Source organism: Lycorma delicatula, chromosome 2 (genome assembly GCF_047948215.1).
Source record: "Lycorma delicatula isolate Av1 chromosome 2, ASM4794821v1, whole genome shotgun sequence".
In the NCBI taxonomy this organism is placed as follows: Eukaryota; Metazoa; Arthropoda; class Insecta; order Hemiptera; family Fulgoridae; genus Lycorma; species Lycorma delicatula.
In genome coordinates, this window is record NC_134456.1 from 23,161,249 (window position 1) to 23,182,937 (window position 21,689).

General features: G+C 30.9%; 1 protein-coding gene across 6 annotated transcripts in view; it reads left to right on the forward strand.

Annotated features, from left to right (window-relative positions):
• Positions 1 to 21,689, forward strand: part of kis (chromodomain helicase DNA binding protein kismet) — a 235,158-nt gene that overhangs the window by 92,729 nt on the left and 120,740 nt on the right. For all 6 annotated transcript variants that reach the window (XM_075358465.1, XM_075358467.1, XM_075358469.1 and 3 more), the window contains 4 exons: positions 4,730 to 4,943; positions 7,358 to 7,599; positions 14,378 to 14,525; positions 20,614 to 20,755. In XM_075358465.1, coding sequence (XP_075214580.1) covers positions 4,730 to 4,943; positions 7,358 to 7,599; positions 14,378 to 14,525; positions 20,614 to 20,755 — 746 coding nt within the window. The remainder of the gene's footprint in view (positions 1 to 4,729; positions 4,944 to 7,357; positions 7,600 to 14,377; positions 14,526 to 20,613; positions 20,756 to 21,689) is intronic.

Genomic DNA, 21,689 nt, shown 5'->3' on the forward strand with positions numbered 1-21,689 from the left:
AAACAAACACTGGATGAGATGAATTACAAAGCAGGGGCAGAAGATCAGACCTTGTAGAGATCTGGAAACATGTAGGAAAGCCAGCAAAAATCACCCTTCATCAACAGCTTGTCAACATCTGGATCATAAAAGAACTACCAGAACATTGCACGACAGCCTTCATCCACCTGCTACACAAAAAACTGGACAAAACAGACCCTAACAACTACACAGAAATCTCACTCGCAGACACAACATACAAAATTCTTTCAAAAATCATCCTCAACAGGATGGTTTACAACTTGAAAAGGAACTAGAAAAATACCAGGCAGGTTTCAGATCTTGGAGGAGTTGCCCAGGCCAGATCATAAGCCTCAAGTTAATAACAGATTATATCAAACAGAAAAAGAAGCAGAAATATGGTGATTACATTTGTAGATTTCAAGAAAGCATATGATTGCATCCTCAGTGAATCCCTGCAAACAAGTCTAAGACCACTTGGACCACTTGCCAAATTAATAAACATGATAAAACTGACTTTCACCAACACTAAGTCAAAAGTGAAATTCAGAGGCAAACTCTGAACCATTTGAGATCAAAACAGGACTGCGCCAAGGGATGGACCCTCACTTCTACTATTCAACTGTGCTCTGAAAATGAGAGAATGGCTCATAAAATGCCCCAAAAGTAAAAATAGGCTAAAAAATCAAAACAAACTGACTTGATTTCACCAATGACTTTGCTCTGCTAGCAACATGACATCAACAAAACTGAAACACAGATATTAGAACTTCAAAACATTGCAAATAAAATTGGTCTCAAAATGTCATTTGAAAAGACAGAAATTATGCCCAAAAAACTGTAATTTAAAGAAGTAAACATACATGTTAATAACATCGAAATAATAACACAATCTAAATACCTCAGAGAAATAATAACAAACTACCTAAATGAAAAAACCTCAATCCAAACAAGAACGAACAAACTACATAAAGAACAAAAATTAACCTGGTATACCTACAATAAAAAATGTTCATCCATAAATACAAAAATAAGACACTACAACAACAACAACAACAACGTTATAAAATCAAAAGCCACATGTGCAGCAGAAAACTCTTCCACCTTAACAAACAATCAAAGACCTTAAGACTCCAGTAAGACGAGCAGTGGTGGATGGATCTTGCCCAACTAAGTCATGTGCAAAGAGTTAGAACCCATCACTGATTTCATGCATAAGAGGAGACTAAAATTCCTTAAACATATCATAAGAATACAAGATTCGAGACTTCTGAAACAGTTGGTACATTACATTCCTGACTCGAAAAACACCAAGACAGGATGCAGATGGATCAGAGGAATAAGAGAGCATCTGAACGAAATTCGCCTTACACTAGAAGACACTGCAGACAAGAAGAAATGAAATGAAAAAAATCAAGTACAAAAACACTCTGCTCGAGCTCTGAAGAAAGAAACTCAGAACATGAACATTTTCAGCATCAGAAAGGATATGGAGATTGGTTTAGAAAGTTAGAGTTTTAATATTTAAGATTTACGTTTTAATATTTTTCATACTTTCGTATGAAAAAGTACTGGGAGGACTGCAATGCCTCAACAGTCCCTTTGAAGAGACCTGGTTAATGGAACTGATTAAAGTGATTCTATGCGGCCATAAAAAATGAAAACAAAAGTAATTGATCATTAATTGTTGTCTGTATTAGAAAATAATACTTTTATTTTAAAAATTTAGTTAATAAAGTTCTTTTAGAGTTTTAATTATCAGTTTCAGTTACGTATTTATAATTGCTTAATTTAGATGATTTTGATAATTACACTTTATTTTTAAGGGTGTTTGTGTTAAAAATTATAATCTATTTTTGTATAAGCACGCAATACAGAAACAGTATTTCTCAAAAAAATAATTTTATAAATAGGTTTAGTAAACATCATACACATATGATAAGTGAAATGTAAGACGTGAAATAAGACGTACAAGTATCATGTGTGTGTAAATTAAAATTAAGTATTAAAAATGCAAATTATACATTGGACTTGGTCCTAAGGTTACTGATTAGTTTTCAGTCTCTTAAAATTCTTTTTATTAAGCACAAACAGTAGAAACTAGTGATATTTTTTTCTTCAAATCAATTTATGAATTGTGCTTTTCGTCCTTTTTACAAATGTTTGTTTTAAATTGATAGTTGATGTAAAACATGACTTTGGAAATAATTGTGTTATTTATACTATACAACTTTCAGAAATTGTATTAATTTTTCATTTTGATATCAAACCTTGCAGATGTGAAAAAAATCAAACAACATAATTCTTTTGAAATCCACACAAATATGTTTCACTTAGAGTAAAACAGTGAGATTGTGTTCTGTTTTGGTACTGTTCACCAATTTGGTTATTACCAATTTTTTATTTATTCAAATAATAGCAATGGTTTTTTATTTAATGTTGTTTGTGTAAACAGTATAAAGATGAATCTAATGAATCTCATCAAATTTCTAGGATAAAAACAATTTTAAGGATGGGGAAACTACGTATAGAATTTGGAACAACTGATGTCCAGTAGAATGAGTAACTTCTATTGATTTATTTTTCTGAAATTAAAATAAAATATGAATTGTTTATAGCTTTTCATTTTCTATTCTTTCAAAAGTATTTTTGTTTTGTATTCTTTCCAAAAATTAATTTTTTTTGTCTTTGAATTGAGAAGGTAACATCATATGATATTTGAATTGTTGATTTAGCGGTTTGGGAGCATATGTACTTTTATTTTATTCTGGATACTGTACTATAACTTCAAATGATGGCTGTTTTGGTATCAGTAATTTGCACTATGTTGCATTAATGATTGATTAATATCAGTTTTTTAAATGATTGAATTAATATTATTACATTCAGTGTTTATTCTGCTACGTGCAGGTTATTTACGGTTAGAAATGGTATATGTGAGGTTTGATCAAAAATGCATGGAATTTTACTTTTTTCAGATAATCTATTTATTCATCAATATTGTTTTTGTAACCTTCTAAATACTCCTTTTCAGATATAATACATTTGTGCTAGTGCTTTTTCCGATCAATCTTCAAAGCATCTCTGGAACAGAATTTTCAGTATGGTGAACTCCTTCATCAATTCTGTCTTCATCACTTCAATGATGACAAAATGTAGTTTTTTATAATTATTTTTAGCTTGGGGAGTAGGAAAAAGTCACAGGGGGGGCCATGTCCAGTGAATATGAAGGCTGAGGCACCATAATGGTGTTGTTTTCGGTCAAAAATTCACGAACAAGCAGTGAAGTGTGAGCGGTGCATTATTGTGGTGTAATTCACGTGAATTGTTTTGCCACAAATTGGATGTTTTTTTCGAACTGCTTTATACAAATGGTGTAAAACTTCTAGGTAGTAATCCTTGACTCTCTGATAGTGATTTAGTGATGGTCCATAATCATTTTCTTCACTTTTTCGACGTTGTCATTGGTTGTTGATGTGCGCCCCCAACACATCAACTTTTTCGACATCCCAGTCAAGGTTCCTCATCATCAACATTTTCATGGCCCTCTTGGAAACATTTGTGCCACTTGTAAATGCTTGTTTTATTCATAGAAGAATCGTCAAAAGCAACATTCAACATTTTCGATGCAGTACTGCACTTTATTCCATTCTTAATGCAAATTCTTTGTTCCATTTTACCACAATTTAAAAATTGCTGACCATACCAGAACATGTGTAACCATTTTAACAAAAAAAATGTTGACAGTTTGATTTAAACAGCCTGGGAAATTAAAAATTTCTGCGTATTTTTTTGACAACATCTTGTATAAATTTTCTGATTATTATTTTTATCTGAATGGTACTGTCCATTAAGTGAAAGTGATGATTTTTTTTTTAATTTTATTAATACTTTCCTTTAAGATCTAATTATGCAGGTGTACAAAAAAAAATCTGTTATAAAGCTGATAAATATTTCTTAACTTACAGTAATGAAAAATAAAATGAAAGAGTTAATGGAAATTTTCTGACCTCCAGATATGAAGATTATATATATATGTTAATTTTTCTAATAAGATCAAATATTGACTCATCACTAAACTCAACATGATCAAGAAAGTCGTCATCCTCATGCTGCAGCATTTAGATCACAAAATTGGCATCCATAGGGTAGTTTATAAACTTCAAAGCTGTAACAGCTGTAAATAGTAAAGATGTGTATGTAAGCATTTCCATACGTAAAATATTCCACAATGTCATCATTGACATTACTACTTCATGGCTAGTATTCCTAACAAATTTTTTAGGACCATGCAGGATCTTTTTTTAATTACTTTTTTAAATATGGTATAGTCTATAGAAGTTCAGAATTTTTTTTTGAGCGACAGTCAAATTGTTTAGGAAACTTTGTTTAGTAGTATAAAGTTTGTGTTAAAGATGCCTTTATTTTTGTTTGGTTTAAAACCTTTGTCAAAACATGGTGTGGTATCTACTGGAAGTTAGGTTCAGTAATAGACATGTGTAATCTAGTAATTGTGAAGAACTTGGTATATTCCAATACTGTAAAACTTACTTCGTTTTGTATTTTAAAAATGAGTCACGCATTGTAGATGTGTTGGTAGTTATATACAAGCAGATAAACATTTTTATGTTAAATTTTACAGTATCTTGTTTATTTGATTAATCAGAAAAAGCTTTTGTTAGTGAAAGAAACCTTATTTCATTTATTCTTTAATTTTTTCTGTTAATAGGCACAAGCTAGATGTCATCGAATAGGTCAGCAAAAAATGGTTAAAGTCTACAGGTTGTTGTGTAGAAATACTTATGAAAGAGAAATGTTTGATAAAGCATCTTTAAAATTAGGTTTAGATAAAGCGATACTTCAAAGTATGAATACATCACAAGGAAAAGAGCTTAATAACAAACAACTTACAAAAAAAGAAATTGAGGATTTATTAAAGAAAGGTAAATCTGAATCTTTCTTACTTATTTCATGTTTACAATTTAATCCCTGTTGCAGATATTCTTAGTTTCCTGTTGGTTACAGGTTTACTTATTGCTTTTACTATTTTACAATGGAGTAGCAAGCAATATTTTTTTATTAAAAAATCTTATCAGTTTTAAAAATGTAATCTTTCCTCAATGCTCCTTAAAGGACTGTGTTGAATTTTTATAGTCTCGTCCACACTCATCAACATAGATTTTAAATAAATCATTCTGGTTATGGTATTTTTATAAAATTATTACATTCTTGTCATTGCATATGACTTTCTACTTATGAATTTGGCTACTACAGTATTTTGTATTTTACCAGTCATCAAACTTGACTGTCTTAACTACATTTGTATCTATAATGTTAATTTTTTTAAATATTAGCTTTGCTACACCTGTGTTAAACCTTGTGTAGAAAACATGTACAAGAATATATGTTTCAAAGCAGGCATAATGTTGTACTAAATATTCTTACATTATGCGTGCTTTGAAACATACGATGTACATGGATGTGTTACTGTCTGTGACAGACTGTAATTTGTAAAGTGTTCAGCTAATCTTATAAACAATATTATATTTTAAATAACTGGTGATGGTACTGCCTTCTATAAGTTTTAATAGTGTATTTTAGATTGCTTAGAAATGTGGTATCACCATATTATAAGTCATTGTAGTTTAGGGTAATGTAACAGTTCACTCAGTTTTTATATAAGGCAAAAAATGCATTTTTGCATATTGTTCACTTTTTTAAACAGCTTGATGTATTTAGATTTTTTCATTGGATATTTTTTATGTTGCATCTTATTTGCAAAATTAATATTGAAAAACTTTCAGAATTGTTGATGAGTTCAGTATGAGATTAGCAAACAGTTTGACATTCATTTCACGAGATACTTCTTTCTGTTAAAAAAATATAATTTTATCATTACTGTTACTAACAGTCAGCCAAATAATATTAAATTAATGGATAGCAGATAAAAAATATTAAAAAGTCCTGTTTAAACATTTTTAACTAGATGTTTTATTTCTTTCTTGGTTTTTTGGATGTGCAGTGTATTTTATTTTGATATTCCGGCTATATAGTCATACTGCATATCAATGCAGTAGTGGCGAGCTACTATCATATATGTCACAGACAGAGAGAGAGAGAGACAGTTAGACCAAAGAGACTGCAACATTTCTCTGCTTGCCTCATACCACAATTCTATTCTTGTGCTGTCTAAGCAGTATAAGCAGACTATGCTAACCCACCAGGTTGGTCTAGTGGTGAACGCGTCTTCCCAAATCAGCTGATTTGGAAGCTGAGAGTTACAGCGTTCAAGTCCTAATAAAGCCAGTTATTTTTACATGGATTTGAATGCTAGATCGTGGATACTGGTGTTCTTTGGTGGTTGGGTTTCAATTAACCATACATCTCAGGAATGGTCGAACTGAGAATGTACAACAATACTATACTTCATTTACACTCATACATATCATCCTCTGAAGTATTATCTAAATGGTAGTTACCGGAGGCTAAACAGGAAAAAGAAAAGCAGACTATGCTAATCATCTCGGATCTTACATTCAGGGTTTTTGCTGATAATGAAGTTTGATGAACTCCTAAAAAAAAGCATCAAAAAATTCTAGATGGTTTTGTATATGTATTATTTATATGTGTATGCATACAAAGTTACAGTTGATCATTGGGGCAGGGAATACAAATCTTATGGGTCCTAAGGGTAGGTAAATTTTTTCATTTCATTTTATATTCATTAGGTACCTAAAACACTCTGATTGTGTTTAATCTTATTTGAAATTTAGGTAAAGGTGAAGGAGGTTTTTGTCATTTCTGGACTGTAAGTCGTATACTTATTTCTATTAATTACATTGGGATGTTACTTAAGTTATATATTTTGGGTAATTTCATTCGGGGGTGGGAGTAATAAAACCAATTTTTTGCCTTTTTTCATCAGCTATTGTTTTGCTTGAAATCTTCAGACTGAATTAACCAATTTTTATGAAATTTTGGATGATTTCTGAACTTTGCTAGTTGATCCCATTTAATTTTGGTTACATTGCTCAAGAAGGTGGAGAGATATGGTCACTGTCTATTCAGTATCTCAAACTTTTACTCAAATAGTAGAATAATTTTTTCCATAATTCTTTATTTACCTATTTAAATGTGCCGCTTAATTTTCCTTCTAAGTGGTATTCTGTCATGGGGAAAATCTTTAGTAACCAGAATTGTATAACTTACCTGGCTTTGCCAAAAAATTACAATTTGTTCTTTATTAGATTTTGTTTTTGAATTAAAAAATAAACCTGAAATTTTAAAACTTAATAAAGATTGCTGTGTATTTTATTTAATGAATAATTCTATTATTTTACATGATTAATTTAAATAGGGGCATATGGAGCAATAATGGAAGAAGATAATGCAGGAGATAAGTTTTGTGAAGAAGATATTGATCAGATATTGGAGAGGAGGACGCTAGTAATTACACTTGAGTCTCAAAAAGGTTCAACTTTCTCTAAAGCCAGTTTTACATCATCTGGAATTCGTGCTGACATCGATATAGATGACCCTGACTTTTGGAAAAAGTGGGCCAAGAAAGCTGATATTGATACATCAGAAAGGGGTGAAAAGGTTAGTGATTTAAATGTAATTATAATTTATTAATGTACATGTGCTCATTCCTTACCTTTTACAGTATTTCTGCATCCATATATCAAATCAGTTTTATGTTGTCATTATAATGTCTATTTCATCTTAGCAAGTTAAAAATTTTTGATGAGTAATGTAACTTATCAGTAATTTTTACTTAATAAAGATGAAACAGCCTTTAATATAAAAGGCCGAAGGAATTAAAAACTCCCCTAAAGATAGTTTTTTCCTAGGGTATCATTATTCATTATGACTTAGTTATTTGAAATCATATTCAAACAAATAAGATGACAACTTATTTACCTTAAAATGTTAACATCTAGCCTAAGAAAACATAATTTTACAGTTCTAAACTACAGAAACATTAATTTTAAAATCTCTTGATATAACAGAATATGAAGGGAAAAATTATGAATTGATTAATTAACTTGAAAAACCATTCTTAATTTTTAATGTAAACCCCATGATGTGGAGACAGATTCCATTGCTTTATCGTTGTTACCAACCTGCTATATGAAATTTTTGGATTGCTGCCTTGGTAAACCATTTTTGGGTATTGAAGATGAAGGGAATATCTTACGTCATCTGTGATATTTTTGTCTTAAAGATGAATTTTTAACAAATCGAGATTTAGCATAAGCTAAGCTTCACCAGCTGGAGTTTATAATGTTAAATTTGTACAAAGATGAGCGCAATGTTTCCATTCCATTTAATGTTTAATGTGTGCCTGTAATTCATCTCCAATAAAAATTCAGATAAGCACACCTTCTCCTTCATTGGTACATCAAGAGAAATGTTGTAAGGACAGACCAATTTTATTCATTTTATGTTCCTTAATTTGAAAATTGGTATGGTCATGGTAGATAATGCGTTTGGCTAAACCATAAGAAAATGATTTTGAAGTTTTTACTTCGGTGCTCACTTTCTTCACTTTTTCGCAGTATAAGTTCTCTGTTGTAGTCAAACAGAATGACCGGGCTTGGTCTTCAACGATTTTATACTGTTTTATATGAAGTACCCTTCTCACCTTAAAACAGGAACATTTCGTTATGAACATTTGTTGCTGAAAGTTCTTTTCCCTGGAAGAAATTTTTTCAAGAGGATATTGCACTTTTAATAACACTTCTCAAGAGCACATTTACAATTTTCTAAAATGACATACTCATATTTGCATCATGTAGTAGTTACTACATACATAGTAGATGGATGTAGATAAAACTGTTTCAATTAACAGTTGAAAGCAGAATTTTACTGCTGCCTAATGATATGCTTAGAATCTATTTCCAATTATTTACAGTTAATGGTGTACAAGATTTACAGATTTATTATACATGATGCACTTGATTTACTGACTCACTCTCATGACAAAAAAAAAAATAGAAACAAAGTGTAAACATCTAATAAGAATGCATTTTTCCCAATTTTCTCCATATATCGTCCAAGATGGCCAACTAATAGTCTGAGAGCTGTTAAATATTTTAGGGTAGGTATTTGAGGCACAGTGAAAATTTGTGTAACTCTTTTTTTTGTAATGTCTGAATACAAAATCAAAGACCTATATGAAGAGTAGTGAGGCCTAGCCAACTCTTGAATTTTTAACTTGGTAAAAAATATCCTGAGGCATTTTGACATTTTTTTAATATCTTCAAATTTAGTATTTAATGAAATAAAAAAGCCAGATTACTTAGTCATGTTTAAAAGTTTTTCCAAAATTGTATTTCATAAATATTGAAAAACTATATTTGAGATGCACTGAGGTTTAGACAGAATAATATTTATACTCAGAAAAAATATTTTTAAAAGGATAGGTCATTTTGGTGGGACTTTTTACCTGCCGTGTGATTGAGAATGTTATACGTGAGTGCAAGAAAGTAACGCTGTGGGTAGGTTGAAGTGTGCAAGAGAGTGTGTATTGGTGGCCGGCTGAGTTGAAGTGTGCTGCAGTGCGATTGACTCTCGCAAGACCATGTCGTGTGACTTATAGCAAATGTCCAGTAGTTAGAAAAAATTTTGGAGTAGTTAAAAGATTCTAATTTGTAGTGAAACACATGCAGTTTAGAAGTGTTATTTTGTTTATATATATATATACACACGTGTGCGCGAGCGCGTGCGAAAGTCAAAAAGTAAAGGGAAATTTTCATCTCCCTTCCGATCACATGTATGGCAGCAATGATTGTTCTGGTATAACTCACAACTTCTATCAGCTGTTTATTGTAAGTATTGTTTCATTGTTAGCTATTTGTGATTGTATTTAAAAGTCTGTTTAAAATGCGTGCTCCTTTGTCTGATCGCACCAAGGAAGAAATGCAAGCAGTGATATATTTCCTCAGTTCAGAAGGGGTGGAACTAGCAGAGATTATTTATCAAATGCAGCAGCAGTATGGAGAGAGTTGTTTTAGTGGAAGCAAGATCTATGAATGGATTAATCGCTTTAAAAATGGTAGGATTTCTCTTTGTGATGAACAGCGGCAAGGTAGGCCTTCCATTTCAAAGACTCACGATAATATTGAAGTGAATAAACAAATGATTATCAGTAATCAATGAATTACAGTTGACAATACAAGCGAGTTGAATATAAGCCATGGCTCAACATTTTCAATCATTCAATGGTCTTTAAACTTTTGAAAAGTCTGTGCTCACTGTGTTCCACGTCAATTGATCAGCATCCACAAAGAGAATTGTTTGAAAATTTCCCAGAAGCTTTTGAAACTATACAGATGAAGGAAAACTCACTTCTTAAGTGAATAATAGCTGTTAATGAGACATCGGTCTATCACTTTGAACCTGAAGGTAAGCGACAAACTTCACTGTGGAAACAATCTTCATCTTCTACAGAAAGAAAATTTAAAACTCAGATATCTGCAGGAAAGACGATGATGATGGTGATATTCTGGGATATGGAAGGTTCACATTTGGTTTGCTTTACACCTAAAAGTCAATCAGTAAACAGTGACAACTACTGTGAGGTACTGCAGTAACTGAAGCAAAAATCAAATCCAAAAGACTTGGTAAACTTTCTAAAGGTGTGATTTTTGGGATAATGCTTGACCTCATACAACCAAAAAAACAGTCCTTTGCCTTGAAGATCTTGGTTTTGAGCTGCTGGACCACCCTCCATACAGTCCAAATTTGGCTCCAAGTGATCTTTTTGGCCCATTAAAAAAAGAGTTGCGAGGGAATCATTATCAATCTGATGAAGAGGCCATAGAAATGGTGAAAACCTTTCTGCACACCAGACTGAAAACTTTCTTCCAGGAAGGAATTCAAAAGCTCGTTAAAAGATGGACTAAGTGTATAGAAGTAGGAGGGTATTATGTTGAAAAATAATGCATGTACCATTTATGCAAGTACAAATAAAATATTGATTTTTTGAATTTTACTTTACTTTTTGACTTGCCCTTGAATAAATACTATATTAATTTATATATGAAGACAGTTTGGAAAATAACCTCTGTTTACTCACTACGTGGGAAGGAGTGTGGGGTAGCACTACTGTTTTTGTACAGTTGTGCACGGGAGGCCAGTCGGCATCCAGCCGTGGCAGTAGCAAGGTTGTGCGATCGCTCTGATTTTCTGTGGCGTGTTAAAATGTGAGCTGCAATGAAAAACCCTATTAAGTGCGCGTTGTTATAAGATTTCTCGCTGCAAAACAATATTCAGCAGCAGATATTCATTGTTAACTTGGCACTGTGCATGGACCGAAGATTGTGAGTGGAAGAGTTGTATGCGATTGGGTTCATTCATTTCAAAAGTGGACGAAGAAAGCGAGTCCATCTGTGGTCAACCATGAACTGGTTCAAAAGTTTGATGTGAAAGTGCATAAAAATTGATATGATGAATTCCTATAAATTTCCAGGACTGTTTTCTTTGAATTAGTGACGGAAAAGTTTGGCTACTGTAAGTTCCTTAAGTAAGGAACAGGCGGAAGATTTTTTTGCAGCTGGAATTTCTAAGTTAGTGACAAGGTATGATAAGTGCCTAAATTTAAATGGTAATTATGTTGAAAAGTAGAGGAAAGATATAGTTTTAAGATGTATATCATGAAATGTATTTATCTACAACTGTGTTTTATTTATAACCAAACTGAGGTTACTTTCCGAATGGCCCTCATATTAATCATGGAAAATGAAAACTTAGTTTGTGTTATTTGCACAAAAAGCAACGGTAAAATAATTGTTTTTAGTGAAAAAACTCTACAGAAAAGTCGTGAAGTATTGGAAATTCAGCAAAAACATGGGTTAAAATATTAAGACCATTCATTTTACCATCAAATGTAAACCTAAAAGAGGCTTATCACACATATTACTATAAAAATTTTCTCACTTTAATGAAGGAATATTATGACGACAATGCTGCAGGAAAATCCAATAAACCTTCATTAGGTATAGTATAATTTTAATTTTTATTATGTATAATAAAATAATGTAATTACAAATAGCATAAGATCATAGTCCTTAACTAAGAATACTTCTTGTCTGTAGGATAGACTAAAACTCATTATACCAGCTAATAGGATATATTTATGTATACTATTGTTATTAGGTATATCTTTAACCTGTACAGCTTAATACAATAGCTGTAGCATCTGCCTCATCCACAAATTTATTACCTGCTTGAATTTCTACAGTGCCTCAATGAATGGAATGAAAAATTTTATAACAAAAATACTTTTAACATTACATAAGATTGGAAAATGCAGAGTTGAAAAAAATTCATGTTTTGTATTTCATCAAAAATTTGTTAACAATTCTTAATATAACTAATGTTATTTAATTTTTTTTTTAAATTTTGATATTAGTTATTAACACATAAGGCTTCAGTGACTAACTTAAAGTTGAATTTTTTTTCTGTAATATAAATTTTATATTACAGATATTTCATCATCGAACAAATGTGCTTCCGGTCAAAGTATGTTTGAAGCATCAACATATCCAGACATAGAATGTATTGTTGAAACATTGAGCACACATTTAGAAGAAAATGTATTAGAAACTTCAAAGGAATTGGGAAATCAAGATGTTTATATTTTTTGTGGTAAAAGCTCCAAGAAATACAAAGGACAATGTCAACCTCTTAATGCTCTTTATAAGGAAATTTTGAAAAATCTTTAATACATAAAAAATTAGTAGAAGCATATAAAAAAAATTTCAAAGTTCAACTGTAAATAATCATCAAATGTGCTGAAGAGATTATTTCAATAAATGTTAGTATTAAGAAAAACGAAACGAATTATCACAAAAATTTAAAACTACATCAAGAAGCTTTTGAAGAAATTTGCTGTTTTATTAATGAAAGTATTCTTCAAAATAAAACATTTTACTCTTACAGTTCATTATGCAACAGTTATTTGGATGTAATTACAAATATTGCTACAAAAAAACGTTGACAAATACGGCAATATATTCAGTAAAGCTTATTTTGAAACAAAAATTAAAAAAAAATGTAGAGAAGATGAGCTACACCTTATATTGGTGCATAATAAAAAATTATTGGGCCAAAAGGTTAATTATGTTAATGATGATTTGTTTGCACTATTAGAAGACTAATTAAAAAATCCAAAAGGGAAATTCTTGTTTTTATACCTATAGTTCATCCAAATAAATGTTATGTAATTTTATATTTCATTTATTTTTTCAATCCGTTATATTTTATAATAAATACAAATACAATTTAATTAATGTAAAGAGAGGCTAAATAAAAAAATATTTTATTTGTTGAGTATATCGCTTATCAGTAGATACACATCATATCTTTTTCATTTAATGTTAAATATATGAAAATTCTAAAAAAATTACTATGAATGAGAATCTTTTAACTATTTTAAAATTCTTTCTAACAACTGCACACTTGCTATAAGTCATGTGGTCTTGTGAGAGCCAATTGCACCGCAGCACACTTTAACTCGGCTAGTCGCTGATATATGCTCTCTCTCACTTCAACCTACCCATAGTGTTACTCATTCGCATTCACATATAAGATTCCTGATCATCGGACAAGTAAAAAGTCCTACCAAAATGGTGTGTCCTTTAAAAAAGATTTTTTTTCTGGGTATATATATATTCTGTCTAAACCTCAACTTGCCTCAAAAATATTTTTCTTCGATGTTTATGAAATAACAATTTTTAAACTGCCTGGCAAAATGTTAAACTGGCTAAATAATCTGGCTTTTTTTTATTTTATTTCATTAAATACTAAATTTGAAGATATTAAAATTTCAAAATGTCACAAGGATTTTTTTGCAAATAAAATTTTGCAAAATTAAAAATTCAAGAGTTGGCTAGGTCCCAGACATTATTTATTCAGACATTACAAAAGAAATGTTACACAAATTTTCATGGTGCCTCAAATACCTACCCTAAAGTGTTTTAACAGCTCTCCTACTATATAGGGGATATGCATTATAGGATTTGTAAGGCTCGTAAAATATTTGAAGGAAAATCACTAATGCACAGAAGGTCTGCTGCTGGAAAGCATATCATTATTGGCTTGCATCTGGACAATATGCCCCTTAACAGCTGTAAAGCTAAGAAAATATTTGGTAGAATTAAAAATTGATTTTAAACAGCCAATATTTTTATATCAGTGTATATGAAACATCACAATATAATCGATTAGAAACTAAGCATTTATGAAGCAAAATTTGTAAAAATGAAATCATTAAATTATAATGAAGCTTTTGTTTATTTGAGAAAATTTGTTATGATTTTTACTTTAAAACAAATTTTGCTATTATTGTTGAGTATAATTTTTGTTATTTCAGAATGAACTTGTTATATCAGAACCTAGACGACGTACTCAGATTAAAAGGTATGGTCATGATGAAGCTGTTATGGATATGTCTGATTTAGAATCATCGTCTGCTGAATCGGGTGATGAAGATTCTGCTATTGGTGTTGGAAGAGGGAAAGGTATTGTCATGATTTTAAATAGTTTACATTCATCTATTATTAACAGTTGACAATACAGTTACACATTATTATTATTATTATTATTATTATTGTTGATTGAACAGTCATATTAGAGAGTAGAATAGTTCGATACAGAATAATTCTTCATGCTGTACAATATATTGTTTATGATTGTTTTAATAAAAGGATTAAAATTAATATAATTGCCTTAGCAAGGTTATGTTAAAATGTTTCAACTTTTGTATCTGCTGTTGTATCATTCTCTTTTCCTAATACTTGTTATCAGTTTATTAATTAACTGTATTAAGTTTTCAGATGACTTAGTATTACATTCATATATTACAACTCATATTTCTAAAATGATGTGCTGACTGGAAATTGAAGTAATTGAATTAGTCTGTTAATAGTAATTCAAATGTGACTTATTTTATTTAGTACAATTTCTAGAATGTTTATAAATTTATAGAATTGTGATATTTTCTTTTAATTGTCTATCTAACTTCATAATAAAATAAATTTATTAATTTGTTTCATTTCTCATTTGTATTGTTAGAAGAATACTTAGTTTGTTAACTTCCATCAACATGTTTTGCCTATTTTAACCTTCATCTACATTATAAATCTTAGTGCTCTAATCATTATTCAGTCTTTAGTTGAACTAAATTATGTATTTATGAATGTAGAGTTTCTTTTTTTCATTCAAGCGCTACTTTTTTGTAGTTTGCACTTGCAGTATTTACTCATAGATTTTTATTGATTTCATCTATTCAATAGTGTGAGAAATGAACAAATTGGGTTATTGATTGCTTAGGCCGAATGAAGCATTGTTTTAGTAGCATTCCCTCTGTAACTGTAAACCTTTTTTTCTTTTATATTGCTTTTAAAAAAATTAATATGAAAGTTTCTTTAAGTGAATATTAAAAATAAAACTTTAATATTATACCATTAAAAATTAACATGAACAAAAACAATTTTATTGCAAAACAAATGAAATATTGTAGACTACAAATAAAAAACTACACATCTATCTACTTTCCTTTTAATAACAGTTTTTATTGTGTCATATTTCAAGTTCAATTTGTCGTCTTTCAAATTAATAGTTACTTTACTCAATATTATTAACTTGATCAAATTTAATTATTAACTAATTTAATAGTAATTATAATTTCATTAATAAATATATCGACACAATTATTGAATTGCCATATTTGGTTTTCATTACCACAAGATTAATACAGTAGTACCACATTTCTACTGTAACATTAGCTGTACTCTTTGTCAAAGCTAATATTTTTTCCATGGGGTAACTACATCCATTTGCATTAATAACTATTGGTACTCAATCAAATCTAACCCTGTGTTATAGTGTATTCATAAATATTATACTGTTAGTTAATAAGTTTTAAAAATTATTTTGTTTTTTTTTTTGTCTTCAGTCATTTGACTGGTTTGATGCAGCTCTCCAAGATTCCCTATCTAGTGCTAGTCGTTTCATTTCAGTATACCCTCTACATCCTACATCCCTAACAATTTGTTTTACATATTCCAAACGTGGCCTGCCTACACAATTTTTCCCTTCTACCTGTCCTTCCAAAATTAAAGCGACTATTCCAGGATGCCTTAGTATGTGGCCTATAAGTCTGTCTCTTCTTTTAACTATATTTTTCCAAATGCTTCTTTCTTCATCTATTTGCCGCAATACCTCCTCATTTGTCACTTTATCCACCCATCTGATTTTTAACATTCTCCTATAGCACCACATTTCAAAAGCTTCTAACCTTTTCTTCTCAGATACTCCGATTGTCCAAGTTTCACTTCCATATAAAGCGACACTCCAAACATACACTTTCAAAAATCTTTTCCTGACATTTAAATTAATTTTTGATGTAAACAACTTATATTTCTTACTGAAAGCTCGTTTAGCTTGTGCTATTCGGCATTTTATATCGCTCCTGCTTCGTCCATCTTTAGTAATTCTACTTCCCAAATAACAAAATTCTTCTACCTCCATAATCTTTTCTCCTCCTATTTTCACATTCAGTGGTCCATCTTTGTTATTTCTACTACATTTCATTACTTTTGTTTTGTTCTTGTTTATTTTCATGCGATAGTTCTTGCGTAGGACTTCATCTATGCCGTTCATTGTTTCTTCTAAATCCTTTTTATTCTCGGCTAGAATTACTATATCATCAGCAAATCGTAGCATCTTTATCTTTTCACCTTGTACTGTTACTCCGAATCTAAATTGTTCTTTAACATCATTAACTGCTAGTTCCATGTAAAGATTAAAAAGTAACGGAGATAGAGAACATCCTTGTCGGACTCCCTTTCTTATTATGGCTTCTTTCTTATGTTCTTCAATTGCTACTGTTGCTGTTTGGTTCCTGTACATGTTAGCAATTGTTCTTCTATCTCTGTATTTGAACCCTAATTTTTTTAAAATGCTGAACATTTTATTCCAGTCTACGTTATCGAATGCCTTTTCTAGGTCTATAAACGCCAAGTATGTTGGTTTGTTTTTCTTTAATCTTCCTTCTACTATTAATCTGAGGCCTAAAATTGCTTCCCTTGTCCCTATACTTTTCCTGAAACCAAATTGGTCTTCTCCTAACACTTCCTCCACTCTCCTCTCAATTCTTCTGTATAGAATTCTAGTTAAGATTTTTGATGCATGACTAGTTAAACTAATTGTTCTGTATTCTTCACATTTATCTGCCCCTGATTTCTTTGGTATCATTACTATAACACTTTTTTTGAAGTCTGACGGAAATTCCCCTTTTTCATAAATATTACACACCAGTTTGTATAATCTATCAATCGCCTCCTCCCCTGCACTGCGCAGTAATTCTACAGGTATTCCGTCTATTCCAGGAGCCTTTCTGCCATTTAAATCTTTTAATGCTCTCTTAAATTCAGATCTCAGTATTGTTTCTCCCATTTCATCCTCCTCAACTTCCTCTTCTTCCTCTATAAAACCATTTTCTAATTCATTTCCTCCGTATAACTCTTCAATATATTCCACCCATCTATCGACTTTACCTTTCGTATTATATATAGGTGTACCATCTTTGTTTAACACATTATTAGATTTTAATTTATGTACCCCAAAATTTTCCTTAACTTTCCTGTATGCTCCGTCTATTTTACCAATGTTCATTTCTCTTTCCACTTCTGAACACTTTTCTTTAATCCACTCTTCTTTCGCCAGTTTGCACTTCCTGTTTATAGCATTTCTTAATTGCCGATAGTTCCTTTTACTTTCTTCATCACTAGCATTCTTATATTTTCTACGTTCATCCATCAGCTGCAATATATCGTCTGAAACCCAAGGTTTTCTACCAGTTCTCTTTATTCCGCCTAAGTTCGCTTCTGCTGATTTAAGAATTTCCTTTTTAACATTCTCCCATTCTTCTTCTACATTTTCTATCTTATCTTTTTTACTCAGACCTCTAGCGATGTCCTCCTCAAAAATCTTCTTTACCTCCTCTTCCTCAAGCTTCTCTAAATTCCACCGATTCATCTGACACCTTTTCTTCAGGTTTTTAAACCCCAATCTACATTTCATTATCACCAAATTATGGTCGCTATCAATGTCTGCTCCAGGGTAAGTTTTGCAGTCCACGAGTTGATTTCTAAATCTTTGCTTAACCATGATATAATCTATCTGATACCTTGCAGTATCGCCTGGCTTTTTCCAAGTGTATACTCTTCTATTATGATTTTTAAATTGGGTGTTGGCAATTACTAAATTATACTTCGTGCAAAACTCTATAAGTCGGTCCCCTCTTTCATTCCTTTTGCCCAGCCCGTATTCACCCACTATATTTCCTTCCTTGCCTTTTCCAATGCTTGCATTCCAATCTCCAATTATTATTAAATTTTCATCTCCTTTTACGTGTTTAATTGCTTCATCAATCTCTTCGTATACACATTCTACCTCATCATCATCATGGGCGCTTGTAGGCATATAGACGTTAACAATCGTTGTCGGTTTAGGTTTTGAATTTATCCTTATTACAATGACTCTATCGCTATGCGTCTTGAAATACTCCACTCTCCTCCCTATTTTCTTGTTCATCACGAAACCTACTCCTGCCTGCCCATTATTTGACGCTGAGTTAATTACTCTAAAGTCACCCGACCAAAAGTCGCCTTCCTCTTCCCACCGAACCTCACTAATTCCTACTATATCCACGTTTACCCTATCCATTTCCCTTTTTAAATTCTCTAGCCTACCAACCTTTTTTAAGCTTCTAACATTCCACGCTCCGACTCGTAGAATGTTATTTTTTACTTTTCTGGTGACCCCTTCCTTAGTAGTCCCCACCCGGAGATCCGAACGGGGGACTATTTTACCTCCGGAATATTTTACCAAGGAAGGCGCCTCCATTATTGTTATGTGAAAATGCAGAGAGCCACATTTTCTTGGAAAAAAAAGCAGCTGTAGTTTTCCATTGCTTTCAGCTGCGCAGTACTCAAGAGGACTGAGTGATGTTGATACGGCCGTTTAAGTCGTCCTGACTCACGCCCCTAACAACTACTGAAAGAGCTGCTGCCCTCTTTCAGGAATCATTCCTTAGTCTGGCTCTCAACAGATACCTCTCCGATATGGTTGCACCTTCGGTCCAGCTACTCTGTATCCCTGAGCACTCAAGCCCCCTCACCAACGGCAAGGTCTCATGATTCATAGAGACATAATTATTTTGTATGTTTATAAAAAATCACTTTCATTTTCATAACCACCCAAAATTTTTTTTATTCAAATAATAAAAGAGGCCTTTATTATAAAAACTAGCTTCATTTTAATTTAGAGTAAAATTAAACATTTCCTTTAGTAGACAATTGTAGACCCATGTTAATGGTGCCAAAAATACTTGCTTCATTGATTTTATAGCTTATCACTTCACACCTTTGAGATCATATTTCTTCTTTAATCCCCAAGTTTTGTCTAAATGCGCTTCATTTATTAATTCTAATGTCTTAACTTTCTTTAGGTAACTCTAGCATCATATTTTGAGGTACTCCTTGTCTGTGATTACACTTGTGTCTAAAAAAAAATTATAGTCACAAATTTAAATCCTCATAACAGTATAGTAACAATATATGCACACTAGTTCATTTAATGTTAGGATGATCAGAATCATCATTTACGGTTGACAGTTCTTTATTTAAATTGAGCGTTTAATTTTTTAGGAAAATTTTGTTCGATTTCAGCTCTACTGCTTGTTTATTAGATTGTCAGATATTTCATTGACAGCTGGATCTGATTTCTTTTATTTACTGGGTGTAATTAGTTAACCCGTCTGATTATTTCATTTGAATTATCTACCATAATTCTTTTTATATTTTTATCTCCCGGTATTGAATATTTTTCGTTAAGTTTATTGACTAGATTCTATACAATAGTTGTCTCCCCTCTTTTTATTTTTTCAATTTTTGTTAGCAACAACAACATTCAAGAGACTGAGTAGCAGCCATGATTAAAACCATTTAAACACTTAATATCATATAAAATTTATAATACACAATTAGCTGTAACTCAAATTTTAAGTTAGGTTGTGACTGAAACTGAAATTGTTAAGCTAAAACAAGTCAGATGAGGTAAAAATAAAGAAGATTGTACTGTTGAAAATTTGATAATATATGTGTGCTCCCCTGCAGTGGCCTTGATGTGGATAGTTAATGTGTACCTTAACATGTGGGTTTGTTGTGGATTTTTTGATTTTCAATAATACTGATCAGATTGACTGTTGTGATGTTCTGTACATCTCCAGATAGCTTGTTTAGTTTTGTTGACGGGGCTTGTTCACAGTTGTGTCCCTCATCCAAATAGTGAGTGTAGCTTGTTAAATTGTGGATTATCAACCCACGTGTTAATAATTATATCAACAGAATGATAGCTGTAGTACAGTGTCAAGGAGCAAATAGCATTGAAATATAACTGTCCAGCCTCAGGCTATAAACCTTCCTTTAGATGGCAAACACACTTGTTTTAGAAAAAAATGTAATACAATGGAAATCAGTAGTAGTTTTTGTAAGTGTTATATTTGTTATCATTTCAATGATAATTTGTGTTGACTATTTTTAGGCAGAAGAAGTAAGAACAAATTTAAAAAACACAAGCTAAGGTACCTAAATGATGATTATGTGCCAAAAGAAGGAGAAGTGTCTTATGGTACCTGGGCTCGTAGTGAATGCTACAAGGTTGAAAAGGGTTTATTGACATTTGGGTAAGAAATTTATTTGTTCTTTATGAAATCTTTTATAATTCATTCATTTTGAAACTTTTATTGACAATTTTAAATAAGCGAATAAATACCTTTTACTTTTAGTTATCAATTTATTTTTGTGCTACGTAAGTGATTTCAGCGAATAATCTGAATGGGAAAAAAAAATATTTTCTTTAGAATAAACAAGTCTATAAATCTTAGTTACATTTTAAATTGATTTTATATTATAGTATTTATAATATTTTAATTAACAAATAATTCAAAGAATTTTTCATTAAATTGAAATTATTTTAATCTTAGATATTGAAACTACATTTTAAATAAGTGGCATCATCTACATTGTTAAAAGTAGTTAATCTGTTTTAAGCATATAAAGTTATCTTGGAATTTTAAATTTACCTATCTGTGAGAACAGTATATATTATTACATAATAGTATTTAGAATAATTTCTTGAATATTCAAATTATTCATCAACATATTGACCATTGTGTTAATAAAATTTAATGAAACTACCAAAACACAATAATTAGATAAGTTAAGCCTACCATATTAATTTACAGCAACTAGTTTTCCCGCATATTCAGTTGTTATTAAATTTATATCTTATTACATTAAAACATTTTCTTCTAATCTTTTGTCATTGTGTTTGAAATTATGTTGTATATTTTGAATGACAGCATATATGTAAATTTTATTTTCCAGTACTGTAATGATGAAAACTTATTATTGGAAATTAATTTGGTAAGAACATGTTAATTTCTTCTATTCAAGTGATTTCAGTGAATCTTTAGATTGGAAAAACCATTTTTTTCTTTAGAGTAGACAAGTCTGTAATTCTTAGTTGTATTTTAAACTGATTTTATATTACAGTATTTATAATCTTTTAAGTAACAATTACTGTTATTATTATTAATGTTGTATTTCATTTAATAT